The 15,944-nt window shown below is 43.6% G+C and overlaps 1 protein-coding gene across 1 annotated transcript in view; it reads right to left on the bottom strand.

Annotated features, from left to right (window-relative positions):
- The window catches only part of NUP210L (nucleoporin 210 like), a 111,147-nt gene that overhangs the window by 52,687 nt on the left and 42,516 nt on the right, over nucleotides 1–15,944 (bottom strand). Inside the window, exons 11-14 of the mRNA XM_075540749.1 lie at nucleotides 15,374–15,511; nucleotides 14,724–14,879; nucleotides 6,915–7,113; nucleotides 1,007–1,152 (exon numbers count right to left, since the gene is read on the bottom strand). Coding sequence (XP_075396864.1) covers nucleotides 1,007–1,152; nucleotides 6,915–7,113; nucleotides 14,724–14,879; nucleotides 15,374–15,511 — 639 coding nt within the window. The remainder of the gene's footprint in view (nucleotides 1–1,006; nucleotides 1,153–6,914; nucleotides 7,114–14,723; nucleotides 14,880–15,373; nucleotides 15,512–15,944) is intronic.

Below are 15,944 nucleotides of genomic sequence, written 5' to 3' on the forward strand. Positions count from 1 at the left end.
AGGCCCCTCCGTCCCTCATGCTGTTGTAATGCTTCACATACTTCCTGTGCATACACCATGTAAGATGTGTTATGTGCTCTAGTTATGCAAACTCCCATGACATATAACTAACCTGCCTCGGTGTCTAATTTAAAGGAAAAATCTCTTTACTGATTTCACACACATATTTTCCTAAAGTATCCAAGGGAGAGGAGATCATACTAATATGAGTTGGAATGGACTTGATGCTGGAGAGGTTCTTTGAGTGGCACGCTTCCTTGCATTTCTCAAAGCCCCTTCACCTTAGAGACGGACAAGACCAGGGACATTCACCCATGGATCCAGAGGGGACGCATCCCTCCCATTGACAGATAAGTTAACTTTTTCTTGGGGCATGATGCTTTCCCAAAATGTTCCTTACTTTTGTGTGATATATAATTTATATAAATCGCAACTCAAATAACCTACAAGGCCGAAGGATGCAAAAGGAGAAAATGACCTTTGGGGAGAACATCACTAAATCTGATACTTAGGAAAGGAAGCAACAGAGTTCTGGTCCCAGCAGGACGGCAAGGCTCGTCCATACCACACCCACATTTCCGACCACTCTGGGACTTGTAAGCAGCCGCGGAGTTCACTGCTGCGCTCTTCACCGTCACCTCCGGGTTTTATCCAGAAGACCTTTGCGTGTTTGAATTTTCTTCACAAGAGCCAACGATTCCTTTTCTCGTTCAATCCGCTGGATGAGATATTACATTGCTTTTGCCTTTCTTTAGTGACCCGCTTACAGTGAGCCCGATGGGTAACTCCTTCACCTTTCCCATCTCGGGGGTCTCTATTGTGGGTCTGTTCAAGACTCGATGGACCACTGCTGGGGCTGTGCGCAGTGAGGTGCAGCAGCAAAGTGCTCACCTTCCTTCTTCTTTGAAATATACAGAACGCGTCATGCACTGGGGCCATGCTGATCCCCTCTGCAGCGTTGCAGGTGTGGTGCACGTGCTGCCGAAGCGAGCACACAGCCACTCACCTTTAAGGGTTCATAAGCCGCAAACGTGGCACTGCTCTCCAGGCGCTCTTCACAATCCCTCGCACTCACGGTCACCAGCGTGTGGCCGAGCGATCTGGCCACTATATGTGCACTGGAGCAGTGCGTCGCCCCAGGTTTCTGAGTCCCTGCAAATCAACCACATGGCCTCAGCGGGGTAAAACGCAGGCCGTTTTCAAAGAGACGAGGCTGCAGGATCAAGGGTGTTAATGCATTGGAAGCATCATCTTGATCTCATACTAGCTGCTCCCCAACACACTGCCACTGAGTCTCTTCCAACTCATAGTGGCCCCACATCGGGTGTTTGAGATGCGATTCTTTATGGGAGCAGACCGCCTCGCCTTTCTCTTTGGTGAATCTGAGCTGCTCACCTTGTGGCTAGCAGCCCGGCGCCTAATCAACATTACTGCCAGCATTCGTTGTACTAACCTCTATACTCCAATTTTTTGTATCACGTTGACAAGAGAACCAATTCCTCTGTCCATCAACAGATAAATGGATGGACAGATTGTGATGCATAGATATAATAGAATATTACATAGCCATAAAGGGAAATGAAGTTCTTGCATATGTCACAACATGGATTTATCTTGAAAACGTTTTTTCGGAGTGAAGTAAGTCGGTCACAAAAGGACAAACACTGTCTGATCCCACCTACATGAAATATCTAGAATAGGCGTGTGGTCACTAGGGATGAGAGGGAGATGGGAAAGGGGAATCACTGCACACGAGGGCACCGAGTTTCTGCTAAAGGTGGTGAAAAATATGAAGAGACAGTGGTGATGGTGGCACACAAGTAATATAATCGAATTGCACCTGCAACAATGCTGAAATGGGACATGTTCTCCATATTTACCACAAGCAAAATAAGATGAAGCAGCTATTCTTTCTATTAACAGAAATATTTCATGTGAGACACAATTCTGTGTACAATGAAGATGCAACTATAAAGCAAAATACTGACCCCAAAGTCCTTAGAGTTTATAAAGGAAGATTGATCATGTACATAAATTACTCATAATACTAGTAGAAAGTGATGATTATCAGAGAAATTCACCAAACAGAAAGATAACTCCTGACTGAAGAGGTTACGGGAACATTAGAAACTCAGGAGAGGATGAACAAAGATATGGAGCTATAAATGAGTATAAGAGGGAGATGCATGGGCAAATGTAACCAAAGTAGTTTGGTTTGGCTAAAGGCATATATGAAATTAAAATATGAATTCAAAAAAGTAGGCTGGGTCATATTGTAGAGGTCTTGAAGGGTAACCTAAGAATTTTAGTTCTTTCTTGGGCAACGGGGAATCTCTCAAAAATTTTGAGCAGGAGAAGTAACATTAAAGCTGAGCTTTGTGAAGGAAGATCCATTTGGCACTGTGATTACCAGAGGCAGGAAAAAAATACTGGCTAACACACATGTTGACACTGTCAATGTTAGATTTGTTTCTGGGTATATTTGACCTGCTGATTCAAAAAATGGCTCTAGTTTCCCCCTCTCAGTTCTAGTTTTTGAGATACAAAGCAGAGGTCAGGTTGCCCTGTATCACTCTTCACTACGCCTGCCCATTAAAAAAATCAGGAGATACTTTTTAGTAAACATATTAAAAATTAAAAGAAAAATCTACTATTTCATACCCAAAGCACCTATTTCTGATGCAACTCCTCAGTCATTTGACACACAAGAAGCTCCTTTGGTAAGACAGCCGAGAGTGGCTCTCTGCCAGGAACATCCCACGAAGATTCCAGCATGGTCTGCCACCAGGTGTGCATCTCATCTTCCCTGGGCTCTGGCCTCCACTGTCTTTTGTCTTGGTGGAGTCTTCTACTTTGTTGTTCACTTACGTCACCAAGGTGCTCTGGAAAGCGATCTACGTGAGCGTGCAGATAGTGGACTTTAACACTTGAGTGACAGCCAAGCCCACTGAAATGAGAGCACACCCTCCACTGACTGTGCTGACAGTTTTTTTTTTTTAAGAACAAATGAAGACCAAGCACATGATTCTATTTCATTCATTGATGCTATGAAATGTGCATCATTTATAAGTTGTCTGATCTGTGGACCATTGAAAATCCCTGCCTTGAGTTTTTCCACGGTCAGTCCAGGTAACTTACGTGCTATGTATCCAATGCACTAACCGTTTTTATTCAAAGCTTTTACAAATTGCTTCATCAGGCTATGCAGTGGTGGCAGTATGATTCTGTCTCGTGCTACCAGAGGTTCACCGATTACATTTTGTCCTCCAACCACCATCTATTCCCTCGGAGGCTAATCTTTTCTTGCCCAAAGTTTGTGTTTCCCTCTACTAACCTGAAGGCACAGAAACAAGGATTCTCTGTGTAGCCACTTTGTTGACCAAGAAGAAAATCAACCATCCTCATGTCTACACAACTGCTCTCTGGTGTTCTTGGCGATTTATCTTTTCCAAGACTAGAGAGACGGCCTGGTGGTCTTCTCTCACTGTGACGGAGTGACCAATTGGAATAGAACCACTGTTTGTTGTCCTTATTTAAAAGAACACATTTCTTTTTTTTCATTTTTAATTTTTTCTTTTATTTTTTTGTTTTTTTCTTTTTACAAAAGGAACACATTTCTAATTATGTTTTGAACTGTTGATGAGAAGACACCACTCACTTGGGGGTATACTCTGAAACACAATTTTTTTTTCCCAGAAGGCTTTCAACATCACTGCAGAATACTAAGTTGTTGTCTTTGGTAAGGAATGGCAGCGAATTCTTTTCTCTCCTTTGCTAAAATGTAATTTTGGTTCCAGGCTGAAGTACATTCATTTCTTTTAGTCTGGAGGCAAGCAATTCAGAAGAATCCTTGGAAAGATTTAAGTCCCTGATCAGATGGTTCAGTTAATTCTGGTCAAGACATCCCGGATGTGAAGTCGTGTGGAAATCGCTGCCATCACTTTCTTTAACCTGTGCAGGGTCAGACACGCAGACTTGCGTCTGCGCGCGCTGGTAGTTTACAGAAGGGGCCGGGGCCATGCTCTGAGTGCAGAGCAGTGGGCACTGAAGGAAAGGGAGCAGGTGAGTACTTGTGAAACAAGGGTCATTATACACCAAAAAAGTGGGACATTTAAATACATGCATTTCCCATTCAAACAAGGAAGCTTATTATGATACCCTGATTCTGCCGAGATTTTTTAAAGAGTGCGCTGAAACTGCATCAATTCGACCATATTTAAGGAACCAGAGCTGATGCGGCCAGTCCACTGCAATTGAGCAGGCACAAGAAATGGGGTTGTTGGGCTGGGCTATTTAGAAAGGCATTCTAATGACCTGAGTGGTAATGAGGGTCTAAAAGTCAGGAGCAATGTCATGCGAACAGAGGAGGGAAAGAGGGAGGTAAGAAGTACTACAGCAGCAAGAGCAGGAAGAAGACCAAGTTGATGCTACCTCTTGAGACAGATGTACTCAACTCTGTAGATAGATGTATTGTGAGAATTGCAAGAGTTAATATATAAAAAGTATTCAGACCAGCAGCCATCTAGCAGAGAAGCAACAAGCCCACATGGAAGAAGCACACCAGCCTGTGTGATCACGAGGTGTCACCAGACCAGGTAACCGGCATCAGAAGACCACAAACAAACAAACAAAACCATATTGTGGAGAATGAGTGGGGTCGGAGGAGAGACCCAAAGCCCATGTGTAGACAATGGGACATCCCCTCACAGAGGGTCCCAGGGAGGGATGAGTCAATGAGGGTGCGGTAAAGCACCCGTGAAACACACAGTGCTGCTCTTACTACTTGAGGCCTCCTCACAGCCCCGCCCGCTGTCATGTGCCCAGCCCTGCCTCTCATTGTGGGCTAGACCAAAGCACGTGCACAGGTACAGGTAAGAGCTCAGCGCACATGGAATCCAGGAACAGGAATGGGAGCAGTGATAACAGGAGGGCAGGGGAAGGTGGGAAAAGGGAGGGAGGGGAACCTATCTCGATGGTCGACACTTAACCTTACCTCCCCCACCAAAGGGGTCCAAAAAACAGAAACCATGGGGGAAGGGAAACAGTAGTCGGTGTAAGATATGAAAATAATAATAATTTACCAAGGGGCCATGAGAGTTTGGGCAGGGGGAGAGGAGCTGACACCAAGGGCTCAATAGAAAATAAATGTTTAGAAAATAATGATGACAACATATGTACAAATGCACTTGATATAACTGATGTATGGATTGTTATAAGAGCTGTAATAGCTCCCAATAAAATACAAAGTATTCAGAATGTTGCCTGGAAAATAGTAAACATTAGGTATATGCTTAATGCTATTGCTGCAGCATTATTGATGGAAAACAATAGACGAGGCTCAAATACGAAGCTGAATTTCAAGAAGCAATGTTGACCTTTATGGACAGCTTATTCATATTCTCTTTGTCATGGGAAACATATTTTATCTTTTTAAAATAAAATGTTTATATATGCATAGTAAATGACACTCTTTAAACAATACAAACTCCCCGTCTCTGAGTGGATTCCAGCTCGCGGGAACCTACAGGACAGAAGAGGACTGTCCTTGTGGGGTGCGAGGCTGTAAATCTTTTATTATTAAATGCTTTTATTGGGGGCGCTTACATCTCTTATCCCAATCCATACATTCATCCATTGTCAAGCACATTTGTACATACGTTGCCATCATACTTTTCAAAGCATTTTCTTTCTACTTGAGTCCTTGGTATCAGCTTGTTATTTTCCCCCCTCCTTCCTCTACCCTCCCTCCCTCTTGAACCCTTGATAAATTACAGCTTATTTTCTTTTCTTTGCTTATTATTTTCACATCTTACATCATCCTGTCACCCTTCACCCCCTTTTCTGTTGTTCGTACCCCTGGGAAGGAGTTGTGTGTCAATCCTTGTGATAGATTCCCCCTTCCTCCCCTCCACCTTTTCCCTTCCTCCTGGTATCTATTCTCATTGTTAGTCCTGAGGGATTTATCTATCCCGGATTCCCTGTGTTGTAGGGCTCTTATCTGTAGCAGTGTGCATGTTCTGATCTAGTCCGGTTTGTAAGGTAGAATTGAGGTTATGATAGTAAGGGGGAAGACGCATTAAAGAACTAGAGGAAAGTTGTATGTTTTATCGGTGCTTTACTGCACCCTGACTGGTTCATCTCTTCCTTGTGACCTTTCTGTGAGGGGATGTCCAATTGTCTACAGATGGGCTTTGGGTCTCCACTCCACCTGCACCCCTCTCCGCACATTCACAGTGATGTTTTGTTCTGGGTCTTAGATGCCTGATACCTGATCCCATTGACACCTCATGATCACACAGGCTGGTGTGCTTCTTCCATGTAGGCTTTGTTGCTTCTCAGCTAGATGGCTGCTTGTTTATCTTCAAGTCTTTAAAACCCCAGATACTGTATCTTTTGATAGCTGGGCACCATCAGCTTTCTTCACCACATTTGCTTATGCACACGTTTGTTTTCAGAGATCGTGTCCGGAAGGTGAGCATCACGGAATGCCGGATTATTAGAACAAAATGTTCTTGTGTTGAGGGAGTACTTGAGTAGAGATCTGATGTCCATCTGTTACCTTAATTCTTAACATAGATATAAAGACTGTAAACCTTTACAGAGCAGGAAGCCTCATCTTTTTCCTGATGACACTAGAGGTATGACCTATCGCGTGGAAGGATGAAAGTGGAAGAGGCTGGAAACTGAAGACTTTCACAGGCACCAAAAACTGCTATCGTGTAGTCACATGGAAATCCATGTGACTGAGTTTGTACCTCTGTACGATGAGGAGTCTAACGTTTACTACAAGGCGTTCACAGAATAAAGATAAGGTACATAATAGGGAATTCAAACTATTCTCTGTAGTTCCTGAACCGGTGATTTGTCTCAACTCAAAAACAGAGGAAGGGCAAACATAACAAGCCCACGCTCACCTTCTTTGAGAACAGAAAAGACTCCTTGCTTATCCATGTTCAAAGTCAAGGGCAAGTGAGAACAGTCTGTGAATGCAAGGGTCTCTTTGGTCTCCTTGTTTACATGATACATTGCGATGGGGATTTCTATAATCTGGCCAATTGCCACATCAGCGTGAAACGGCAACAACTCCATTTTGTTCAGTTTCTGGACATATATCTGGAGGAAAAAAGGAATTAATCTTTTAAGAAAGTTATATTTTTTAAAAAAAAACCTTAAAAGAAAAATGATTCCTTAGTTAAAAATTACAAGACTCTGTGCTAGGTGCTGAATCTCTCTCTATTCCTAAATCAATTTATTTCTTAATCTCTCAAGCGCCTACAACCATACAGCAGGGGCATGGCAAACTACCCACCACGTTTCTGTCAGTGTGTCACACTCTGGTGGCTTGTGTGTTGCAGTGGTGCTGGAAGCCACGTCACTGGTCTTTCACATGCCAGCAAGGTCACCAGAGTGAACCGGGTTCAGCGGAGCTTCCAGACTAAGCACAGACAATGAAGAAGGACTCAGCTGCCCGCTCCGAAGAAAGAAGCTGCTGAAAACCTTATACTTAGCTTTGAAGTATTTTCAAACACTGAAAGCCTAAACAAAGGAACGGCATTGTTGCAGATACTACTAGCAGACGGATCTCTTAGGTCCGAGGGCACTCAAAATGTGACTGAAGAGGAGATGACTTCTTGGAGGGGAGTTGTGACGTGAGTCCCGTAAAACCTGTAGGAGAGGAGCCTTCAGGATCTTCATTTGCTGATGGGGCCCAGGTCAAGGTCAAGAGAAACAGCTGAAAAAATCTTCTAATGATTGGAACTTGGAATGTGCAAAGTCTGAATTTAGGAAAATTGGTGTGGTGTTATATAATGGTTTGTCAAGTTGAGAGGATTACGAGTGAAGGGGTGGAGTCTAGCCTGTCAATTGAGGTAGTAGCCTGATGACCTCATCTGGGAGGCGTTAAGGAGATAAATAGTTTGCTGGAGGTGGGACACCTGCTTACTCCCTGTGATACATCCCTGTGGAGAAGACACATGGAGCCAGACCTCTGGAGCTGGAGAAGCCACGTAGAGAGCCCTGCCAGTGCTGAGATGCTTCCACCGCCACTGGATCCACAAGACTTTCCACCCACTGGTCTGTGATCTTCCTGCATTCGGCATCATTGCATGTGCTTCATGAGTCTGAAGAGGAACTTATAGATTGGTATCAGACATGTGGGCTAATATCAGACATATGGACTTGATCTGGACTGGGCTGTTTTCTAAATATTCTATTACTTTTATATATAAACCTCTTTCTTATACATATATGAGTGTCTATGAATTTGTTTCTCGAGTCCACCCAGATTAACACAATTGAAAATAGTCAAAATGAAATGGAACACATGAAAATCGATATCCTAGGTATTAGTGAGCTGAAATGGATTGGTGTCAGCCATTTTGAATCGAAAATCACATGATCTACTATGTCTGAAATAACACAATAACAGGAATGGCCAGGCATTCATTGTCAGAAAGGATCTTGTTAATCCTTCATGAAGTACAATGCTATCGGTGACCAGATTACACCTACCAGCCTTCAAGAAAAGCACAATACAACTATTATTCAAATTAATGCACCAACCACAAAGGCTAGTGACAAAGAAACTGAAGAATTCTACCAAGGACTTCAGTCTGAAAGGGATCAAACACGCGATCAAGATGCATTTATAGTTAATGGTAATTGGAATGCAAAAGTTGGAAACAAAGAGGAAGGAGCAGTAGTTGAAATTATGGACTTGGTGACAGAAGTGAAGCTGGAGATCAAATGATAGAATCTTGCAACGACTTGTTCATAGAAAATACTTTGTCAACAACACAAAAGTTGACTATAGATATGGACTTCCCCAGATAGACTACATAGAAATTAAGCTGACTACACCTGTGGGAAGACACGATGGAGAAGTTCAAGATCAGCAGCTAAACCCTGACCAAGGGCAGACTGTGGAACAGATAATCAATTTCTCATATGTAAGTTCAGGATAAAGCTGAAAAAAACTAAAACAAGTCCACAGGAGCCAAAATATGACCTTGAGTTTAATTCCACCTGAATTTTAAGGTCATCTCAAGATCAGATTTGACACATTGAACACTGATAGCAGTGTGATGGGGGTTGGAAGGACATCAAGACCATCATTCATGAAGAAAGCAGACAATCATTAAGAAGACAGGAAAGAAGGAAATGATCACAGCGGATACCAGAAGAGACTCTGAAGCTTTCTATTAACGGTAGAGTAGCTAAAGCAACTGGAAGAAAGGATGACGTCAAGGAGCTGACTAGAACATTTCAAAGAGCAGCTCGAGAAGACACAGCCAAGTATTATCATGAAACGTGCGAGCACCTAGAGTTAGAAAACCAAAGGGAAGAACACACTGAGCACATCTGAAACCGAAAGAACTCAAGAAAAAATTCAAGCTTTGAATCGCAATATTTAAAGATGCATTGGGCAAAATGTCAAACGATGAAGATGGAAAGAAAACAGAGTCACTGGACCACAAAGAACTAGTCGACAGTCCATCATTTCAAGAGGTAGCATACCAGCAAGAACACTGGTGCTGAAGAAAGAAGTTTAAGCTGTCCTGAATGCATTAGCCAGAAATAAGGCTCCAGGAATCGACAGAATACCCACTGAAGTGTCTCCGAAAGCTGAAGAAACACTGGAAGCACTCACCCGTCAGGAAATTTGGAAGGCAGATACCTGGTCAACTGACTGGGAGAGATCCATATTTGTACCCACTCCACAAAAAGGTGACCCAACAAAATGCTCAGACTATAAAATGATGTCATTGATACCGCTCACAAGTAAAAGGTTACTTATGATCATCCAATAACAGCTGTAACAGCACATTGACAAGAAACTGCCAGAAGTTCAGGCTGGATTCAGAAGAGGACGTAGAACAAGTATGTCATATGGATCTTGGCTCAAAGCAGAGAATACCTGAAAGATGTTTACTTGTGTTTCACTAACTGTGAAAAGGCATTAGACTGTGTGGACCATAATAAACTGTGGAGAACCTTGAGAAGAATGGGAATCCCAGGACACTTCGTTGTGCTCATGTGGAACCTGTACAGGGATCAAGAGGCAGTTGTGCAAACAGATCAAGGGAATCCTGCATGGTTTAAAAATCAGGGAAGGTGTGTGCCGGGCTCATATCATCTCATCACCTTATCTGGTCTCATCTATATGCTGAGAAAATCATCAGAGAAGCTGGATTATATGAAGAAGAGTGCGGCATCCGGACTGGAGGAAGGCTTGTTAACAACCTGTTAACTGAAAGTGAGGAGGACTTGAAGCACTTGCTGATGAAGATCAAGGATTGTAGCCTTCAGTCTGGATTACAACTCAATGAAAAGTCAAAAATCCTCACAACTGGACCATGATAAATGGAGAAAAGGTTGAAATTGTCAAGGATTTTGTCGTATGTGGATCCACAAGCAATGCTCATGGAAGCAGCAGTCGAGAGCTCAAAAGATCTATTGTGTTTGGTAAATCTGCTGCACAAGACCTCTTTAGAGTGTTGAAGGGCAAGGATGTTACTTTGCGGACTAAGGTGTGCCTGACCCAAGCCAGGGTGTTCTCCATTGCCTGGTATGCATGTGAAAGTTGGATGTTGAATAAAGAAGACCGCAGGAGAATAGATGCATTTGAATTGTGGTGCTGGAGAAGAATATTGAAAATGGACTGCTAAACGGACAAACATCTGTATCGGAAGAAGTAAGACCAGAGCGCTCCGTAGAGGCAAGGATGGCAAGACTTTGTCCTACATATTTTGGATATATTTTCAGAAGAGACCAGTCCCTGGAGAAGGACATCGTGTTTAGGAAAGTGCAGTAGGGGAGGTGACAAAGAGGAAGGTGCTCGAGGAAATGGTTGACGCAGTGGCTGCTTCAATGGGCTCAGGCACAGGACAAGAGTGGGGATGCAGCACGGTGCCGTGGTTTGCCTTCTGTCGTGCCAAGGTGACAAACTGTGGGGCTGGATGGTACTTAACAACAACATGGCAAACTACAGCCCACTGCAACTATTTTTATAGTTAGCCGAGAACCGTTTCTAAAGAGTTGCAAAATCAATGACGACAAAGAATTTGAACAGCTTTTTCTAACTTACCTACTATCCGGCCCTGCACTATTTGGGGAATTTTTTTTGCTGACCTCTGACAAGAGAGACGACTCCTCTTCCTCCATGCCTTCTATTTTGTCTCTTTTGTCACTTTATATATATAAAATATATATATTTTCTGCTGGTTCTGCTTCCTCGGTCTAGATCTCTTAAAATGACACATAATGCACAGAGTTTATCTTGCTCTTCCAGGGAAATGTGATCCTGGAATGTTAAAGCTTCACTAGCCAATCATAGGCTAAAACTTCACATTTTTTATCTCCAACCTTAGCTTTTTAGGTGAGCTGCAGACCGCTGTTTCCTGTTACATGTCCATTTGGATTATCCACAGGTAATCAATACTAAATACATCCCAAACTGAACTCATCGGTCTCTTCCTGGGGTTCTCTATCCACCCAGCTGCCAAAGTTAGCAAGCTCCAAATAACCGGTGACTTGAACATTTTCACTTGAATGCTCCACTGGGCGTCAAATCTGATTAAACAAGTCTACAACAAGTCCCACGTGGCCCCCTTCATTCTGTGCTTAAGACTCTTTCACTGTCCCCACTTTGCTGGTTTGACTTTCACTTGCCACCTTCCATCCACGCTAGCCTAGTGGTCTTTACCAGCACAGCTGTCTTTCAATCTCTGACTATTATTATTGTTAGATCTGTTCCTATCTGATTGTAAAAATAATTTAAAAACGGAAACCCATTTTAAAAAACCCATTGCCTTTAGTCAATCCTGACTCCAAGGAACGAACCCACAGTAAAAATACTTTGACCTTGGCATAACACCGATTTTACCATGTGACTGACCTGCTTAAAAGCCCAGGCTGGCTCCCTACTGTCTAACAGGAAGGGCTGACAAACGTTTTTTTGTCGAGGGACAGAGAGTAAATCTTCTATCGTTTGCAGGCCACGCGTCCTCTATCACAGCTACTCTATCACAGCTACTCGGGATCCGAGAGCAGACGTGGATAATACATACCTAATACAACTGAATTTTCAAGAAAGGGAGCAAGACTTGACCCACAGCCTGCCGTGCCTCCTTTCTCCAAAGCCTTGTTCAAGCTCATTTCTCTTTCATCATACTCTCTATTTGCCCTCAGGATGCTTCTTTTAAAAGCCACCATTACCACGACAGTCCAACAAGCTCTCAGCCTTCTACTACTTTACAACACGTAACATGCCCTTTCCTTGAAACATTATCTAACTTTCCAGGTGAATACATCCTCCTAATTAAACTTTAGAGGTTTAGAGGTCGGAACGATGTGCTAGGTTGCGATGACTCTCCTGTGATAGGCACCAAGCATGTTAAGTACCTAGGAATTACCTAGGAAATGCCCACTGGATGGTGACAAAAGACTAAGGCCTGCAGTAACACATATGAGGGGCTTCAAAACTTTGTGGAAAAATTCCAGGATCCTTACATTCCATTTTCCATGAACTTTTGGAATCCTTCTCATATTAATATATTCTGAAAGTGGGAGAAAAATCAGAGAATGGTTATAGAATACAGGAAAAAAGTGTTCTTGGTCTTTTAAAAACAGTTGGCAAGCAAAACCATGATACGAGAAATTAAGTTACTATAAAGTCTTAAAATATTGAGTATTGAATATATGCCACAAGTGGGGTAAATATCAACTGGCTGATGATATTTTAAAAAATCATTTTATTGGGGGCTCTTACAACATTCCATATATCAATTGTATCAAGCATATTTGTACATGTTGCCATCATTTTCAAAATGTACTTTCTATTTTAGCCCTTGATATCAGCTCCTCTTTCCCCTCCCCCTCGTGACCCCTTGATAAATTGTGTTATTGTTTTCATATCTTACACCGACCACTGTCTCCCTTCACCCACGTTTCTCTTGTTCATCCTCCTGGGGGTGGGGGTGGGGGTTATGTGTCAATCGTTGCGATTGGTTTCCCCTTCCTCCTCTCTTCTCCCCACCTTCCCCCTCCCCTCCTGTTACTGCTACTCTCATTTCTGTTCCTCAGGGTTTTTTTTTTTTCCTTTTTCTTTCATTTTAATAGATTTATTTTTTGCAACTTTGCTCAGTTTAGAGGATGCCATTTTGTTCAGTTAGGAAAACAATCTTAAGGTGGTGGGGGTGGGTTGTTTGGCTAGCTTTAATGGACAGAGGAGGAAACGAGGGAAATGGAAAACACCAGGAAACACAGGTTCAGAGCATGGGGTCTGCTCCCTGGGCCTGGCTGGCTAATGCTGGACCACAGGCTCCTCAGAGCCTCAGGGGTCCACTAACGGGCACACAGCGTCTCCTCCTGCACATCACAGTGGGCAGACCAACTGACCTGGGAGCCCGCTGAGACACCCAGGGGGCCCTGGTCAGGAGAAAACACACTCTCTCACAACGCAGTCCATCTGCGGAGAGGACACGTCCCCGAGGAGCCTCCCCTTAGGATCTTGCTCTCCGACTGCTTGGCGCTCCTCCACGTGGGATGCACTTGAGACAGCAGGTGTGCTGCACTTGACAGGGGTTGGCTTCTCATAGCCCACCTCCAGGCAGACACCACACACCACGTCCTTGGTTCTTGCTGCGCGGGACTCGAAGGAGTACTCCAAGTCCTTCTCTTGGGCTTCCACGTCATCTCACGTGCTGTGGGCGCTGGCAGCGACCATGGGTGCAGCACCTGCGGCCGCTCGAGTCCCCGTGGCGGCTCTTGTCCACGGTGGCGTCGGGGCACAGCTGCTTCTTGGGGTCCACGGGCCGCTCTTTCTCCAGTGGCTCCGTGGTCACGGAGCCCTGCGGGGAGGCTTCAGGAGGGCTGTCCAGGGACAAACTACGGCTCTCGCCCAGGGCTCTGCACCTGCCCCGACAGCAGCAAAGATTGGACTTCACTTCACTCATCTCGGCAGGTGGTCCATCTCCAGGTGCGAGGCTGGCAGCCAGCTCTACAGTGCCAGTGCCGCTTCTTCCTGCTTCCGGAGGCGTTTACCTGGCCTGGATTCCGTGTACCAGTGCACATGCTCCGGTCTAGCCTGAACTGAAAGGCAGGGCGGGTCATGATGGTGGGGGTGAGGAAACTCAAAGAGCAGTGTGTTTCATCGGTGCTATGCTGCGCCCTGGTTGGCGCATGCATCCCTTCCTGTGACCCTTCTGTGAGGGGATGTCCTACTGCCTGCAGATGGGTTTGGGGTTTCTGCTCCGACCACCTTTGTTCTCAGCAATACACTTTCTTTTGTTTGGGGTTTCTGACTGATGATATTGTTTAAAGCTAATAACCCCTGTCTGAGAGATGAAGAAACAAACACAGAAGTTAAATAACTGAATTTTTTAATAGAAAATTTAAATTGTAAATTAGGTGCGAGTTTACAGTTCGGATCATCAACTTTTTTGGACCTATTTTATTCACATACACTTTGTGCAGTTTCAGTCTGTTCAAAGGAGTTGTGCAGTCGCCGCCCGTCAATTTCAGATAACTAGTGCTCTATTGAGGGAAGCAGTAGGCAGCCCAGCTCCAGGAATAATTAGGGAAAAGGTACTTCCAGATCGAATTTGAGCATCATTTTTAACTAGCTGGTTTGGGTAAAAAATTCTTTTAAACGATAACACTGTTCTTATATATAGATGGCAGAGTTTCAGAGGTGAAGAGAAGTTTGTGGGAGAGTCAGTTACCTTAATTTCTCCATATCGAAAGGGATTTTGTACATCCCTGGCGAAGACAGTGCTGCTGCCCCTGACGCGACCAGCAGTTACGACTCCTTTAGTGGTTACCATGGCCACGCTTTCATTAGAAGATGTCCAGGTGAAGTTGCCGCTACCACCCTCTACCTGTGCAAAAAACACACAGCTTTACATTTACTTATTACAGGCAGAAAAATTAAAATTTAAGTGGAAAAGGAAGATGTGGCTGGTAAAATGAAGTTTAGGAGATAATCCAACTAAGAAATCTCTCTGGACACATTAGGAAGCTATGCAGTACATGAAGTACACTAACTAAAATGGCAGCGACAATACTAAGGGAAGGTGAGGCAATGCAGGTGTCTTATAATGTTAAAATATCAGTCAACAAAAATAAAAGGAAATTTAAGAAAAGTTTTCAGAACTCACAAGGAAAAGATATGAGAGAGAGACAAGGTAAATCAAGTCATGTTAAGGATAACAATTTTTAAGACCATCATTTTGTTTTATTTAAACCAGAGCTTTCTTTTTTTGAGCTTTCTTATTAAGATTCAGAAGAAATAAAATTGAGCACAAAACAAATGATAATAAATTGGGCTATCAGGGAAACTCTTTGTGAGTTCTCATATTGTAAGCTGCCATACCTGTACTTGGTAATGATATACCATTCCCATAGGATGATGAGGAAATGCCAGAAAGTGGGGTGTGAGCTTGATGGGAAAATAGATCTTCACTTCTTGCTGGTGTTTGATTGGAAATCCTGTGGGTTGACTACTTTTAGTCTATAAAATCAGAGGGGGAGAAAAAGGAGCAAATTAGATTTTATAGGGACTCCTTTTATGATGGTGTAGCAGTTAGCATTGGGCTGTGACCTATATGGTCAGAAGTTCAAAACCATCAGTAGCTCCGTGGGAGAAAGATGGGGCTTTCTGCTCCCATAAACAGCTAGAAGGCTTGGAAATTCACAGGGGGTCAAGCAGTGACTCTATGGCAGTGAGCTGAGTGAGTTTCTCCAATGTCCCTTGATGGCATAGTAGGTCAAAAGTTGGGCTACTAACCATAAGGTCAGTAGTTTGAAACCACCATCTACTACTCCAAAAAAGAAAGATGAAGTTTGCTATTCCCGTAAAGATTTTGAGTCTTAGAAACCCACAGAGGTTCCCAATAGGATCACTGAGTCAGAATATACTTGATCGCAGTGAGGGTTTTTTTTGG

This window comes from Tenrec ecaudatus, chromosome 1, assembly GCF_050624435.1.
Source record: "Tenrec ecaudatus isolate mTenEca1 chromosome 1, mTenEca1.hap1, whole genome shotgun sequence".
NCBI classification, from domain to species: domain Eukaryota; kingdom Metazoa; phylum Chordata; class Mammalia; order Afrosoricida; family Tenrecidae; genus Tenrec; species Tenrec ecaudatus.